We start from the raw sequence: 2,708 nt of genomic DNA on the forward strand, positions 1-2,708 counted from the left end.
GTGCGCCTTATAGTCGTGAAAATACGGTAACAAGAATATCAAGGTAAGATTAGAAAACTGGGTCAAGAATCGGCCAGTTTCCTAATCCTCGGCAGATGGCCGCTCAGACTGCGCCTGCAGTGTGCAATGATCCAGTCTCTAATGTGTCTGTGCGAGTGGCGATATATCAGCTATATTCAGCAGCAGCTGAGATCCGTTTCATGAGTCAGGTTTAAAAAAACTCAGATTCAAATCCTCAACTCAAAACGATCTAGCCTAAGATCAGTAACTCTGAGTTTTTAGTTTCACAACTGCTGCTGTCAATAATTTAATCCACTCTAATATCCACTCAGGAAAAAGCAGGTTCAGTAAACAGACCCCTCATCTTTAACATATTGAAGCCCTATTTTTTATTTTATTTTTTTTTTACCTGGGTTTGAATCAAATATTTATCACAATGATCCGCCCAATCCATATAAAATGAATGGAATAAAACATTCACCATAACATAGCACAGCTCCCTATGAGCTCCTTCTTCCTCCTCTGTTTTAAAAGCAGTGCACTCTATTCCTCGTGTTCCTTTACGTTAACAGCAGCGCAACATGCTACCGTAACAGTTTCTCTGTGTGCAACACTCTCTTTCTACAGTAATAACAGTCTACACGCAACATTTTCCACCTGATTCATAAAATGGTCAAATCGGTGACCAGACGTCCCCTATTTCTGGGGAAAGTCCCAGTTTGGACCACCTGTGCCCAGAAATTGGGGACATCTAGTGACCGTAGCTTTTATAAAGTTGCCAGTTGATGAAAGAGATGGCTGCTGGATATGAAGTCAGAAATTTACTATTGAAGAGATTAGCTGTTTGTTCAAAGATGCTTTGCTAACGGTACTATAGATTCAAAGTATGCTTCGGGAGTTGTTTACATGTGTGTTTTAAATAAAGCTGTATATTAAAATGTATATTTATTATGAGTGTGCACAAGTTGCATGGTAATAACGTCTCTTCTTCTGTCTAGACTGGAGCCAACGGGGGCCAATGTTGCTCTTGAACTTGTCCTGGCCCTTAATTCTAAATAAATTCATGGGAAATAATTGATGATATGCGCTGGCACATAAACGGCATAGGATAGGTCCCTTAGACCAGTTTTTAATTTTACAGTTTTATTTAACTGAAGATGTCAAAATTAAGCTGTACTTTTAGCTTTAGTCGTAGAGAGATATAATCACAGGTTCCATCGGCTATATTTAAGGTTTTCCGAGCTGCAAGTGGCGCTTTGGTTCACTCAATATCTCAAACGATGTACCATTCCTCTGATTTTTGTTTTATTCTTTCGTTCTGTGTCGCTATGAAAGCACTGGCCCAACCTTAGAACTCCACTGCTAAATTTGATCTAAAACCACCAAAGTTTTTAGATTTAGACATAGATTACTGTTGTTGGAAAATACACATTATGTTTCAGAAATTTATGAGTTTCTTTTTAAAAGAACAAAAACACAGACCGCATTTGAACAATCAAGCCCAAATAATAAAGTTCTGCTTAAAACATTTCTAATACCACCTGCTCCATAAAGTGGATTTTAATCTGGTGTCCTGCACCAGAATTATGTGGCTGTGCATCTCAGAATGACGTTAGGATGGAGATATAAAAAAGGTTCTGTCCCTTCTGAAAGCCTGCTCTGTCCTCTGCAACATGCAGCCATTTTAGTTGTCCTGTTCAATCTCCTCGGCACCTTCCTCCTCCTCCTTTTTGAAGGACAGCTCAGGGTTTCCTGTCCCGAAGTCCAGCACTTGCAAGTTGACGAGGTGTGAGAAAGAGCTCTCATCTATGGAGTCCACAGACAGCCGGTTGAACCTTGAAAACCAAAAACAGAGGAGCAAGTTTAATGTGTAATTCCTTTGCAGGAAGACCCTGAAATCAACATTCAAAGCATTTACAGATTAAACAAGTGTGTTTGGTGACGCTGGTGCATATTGCTAACATATGCCTAACAAAAATACTTTCCACACTATTTATTCACACAGGTGTTGAGCTTAGTGTCATCAATTTTTACCAGTTTAACATTTTATGTGCATGTGGATAAATTAAGTTTAATCATCTGGCACCTTGATTTATTTGCAATTCCAAACTATTATTTTCATTTCCCTTCTGCTGCAAGCACTCCATGGTTCTCAGCTGTTACAGACCATATGTTTGGTACTTATCAGAGGATATGATAATCATACCAAATGCAAAATCCAGACAGGGTCAAAGCTTATAAGGACCAGCTATAAAGCAGCAAGGTTAAGGTCACACTGGAACCAAACCAGAACAAAAGCCTTGAAAGCACACATTCAAAAACCTCTTAACTCTTGTCTGACCGCTGCTTTCAGGGCCTATAAGCCCCGCACTATGTGGAATAACACAAAGCACAATATTCGCTGAATGCACTCAAGTTAGTGGAGATGGAGAGATTAGCTACCATATTGCAGTACTCAACAAAATGAAGGCCAAAGGCCCTGGAGATGGTGCTTTCGTTTTAATACCAACAGAATGGAGAATAACATAAGCTTGTAGACAACAGCTTCTTCCTGAAAGGAAAAGTTTTATTTTCCTAACGCTGCAGCCATTTCATATAATAGAAAAAAGAATAGCCACACAGACCAGCATGGTTAAAATGAAAACAAATGTAAACAAAAATACTGTAAGGGTTAACATGAGAAAAATCTACAAATCTCTAAATCTACA

General features: G+C 39.0%; 1 protein-coding gene across 1 annotated transcript in view; it reads right to left on the minus strand.

Moving 5' to 3' along the window:
- Positions 1-399: 399 nt before the first annotated feature.
- Positions 400-2,708, minus strand: part of podn (podocan) — a 30,424-nt gene continuing 28,115 nt past the window's right edge. Inside the window, exon 11 of the mRNA XM_015385774.1 lies at positions 400-1,835. Coding sequence (XP_015241260.1) covers positions 1,685-1,835 — 151 coding nt within the window. The 3' untranslated portion in view covers positions 400-1,684. The remainder of the gene's footprint in view (positions 1,836-2,708) is intronic.

This window comes from Cyprinodon variegatus, unplaced genomic scaffold (genome assembly GCF_000732505.1).
Source record: "Cyprinodon variegatus isolate N-32 unplaced genomic scaffold, C_variegatus-1.0 Scaffold348, whole genome shotgun sequence".
In the NCBI taxonomy this organism is placed as follows: Eukaryota; Metazoa; Chordata; class Actinopteri; order Cyprinodontiformes; family Cyprinodontidae; genus Cyprinodon; species Cyprinodon variegatus.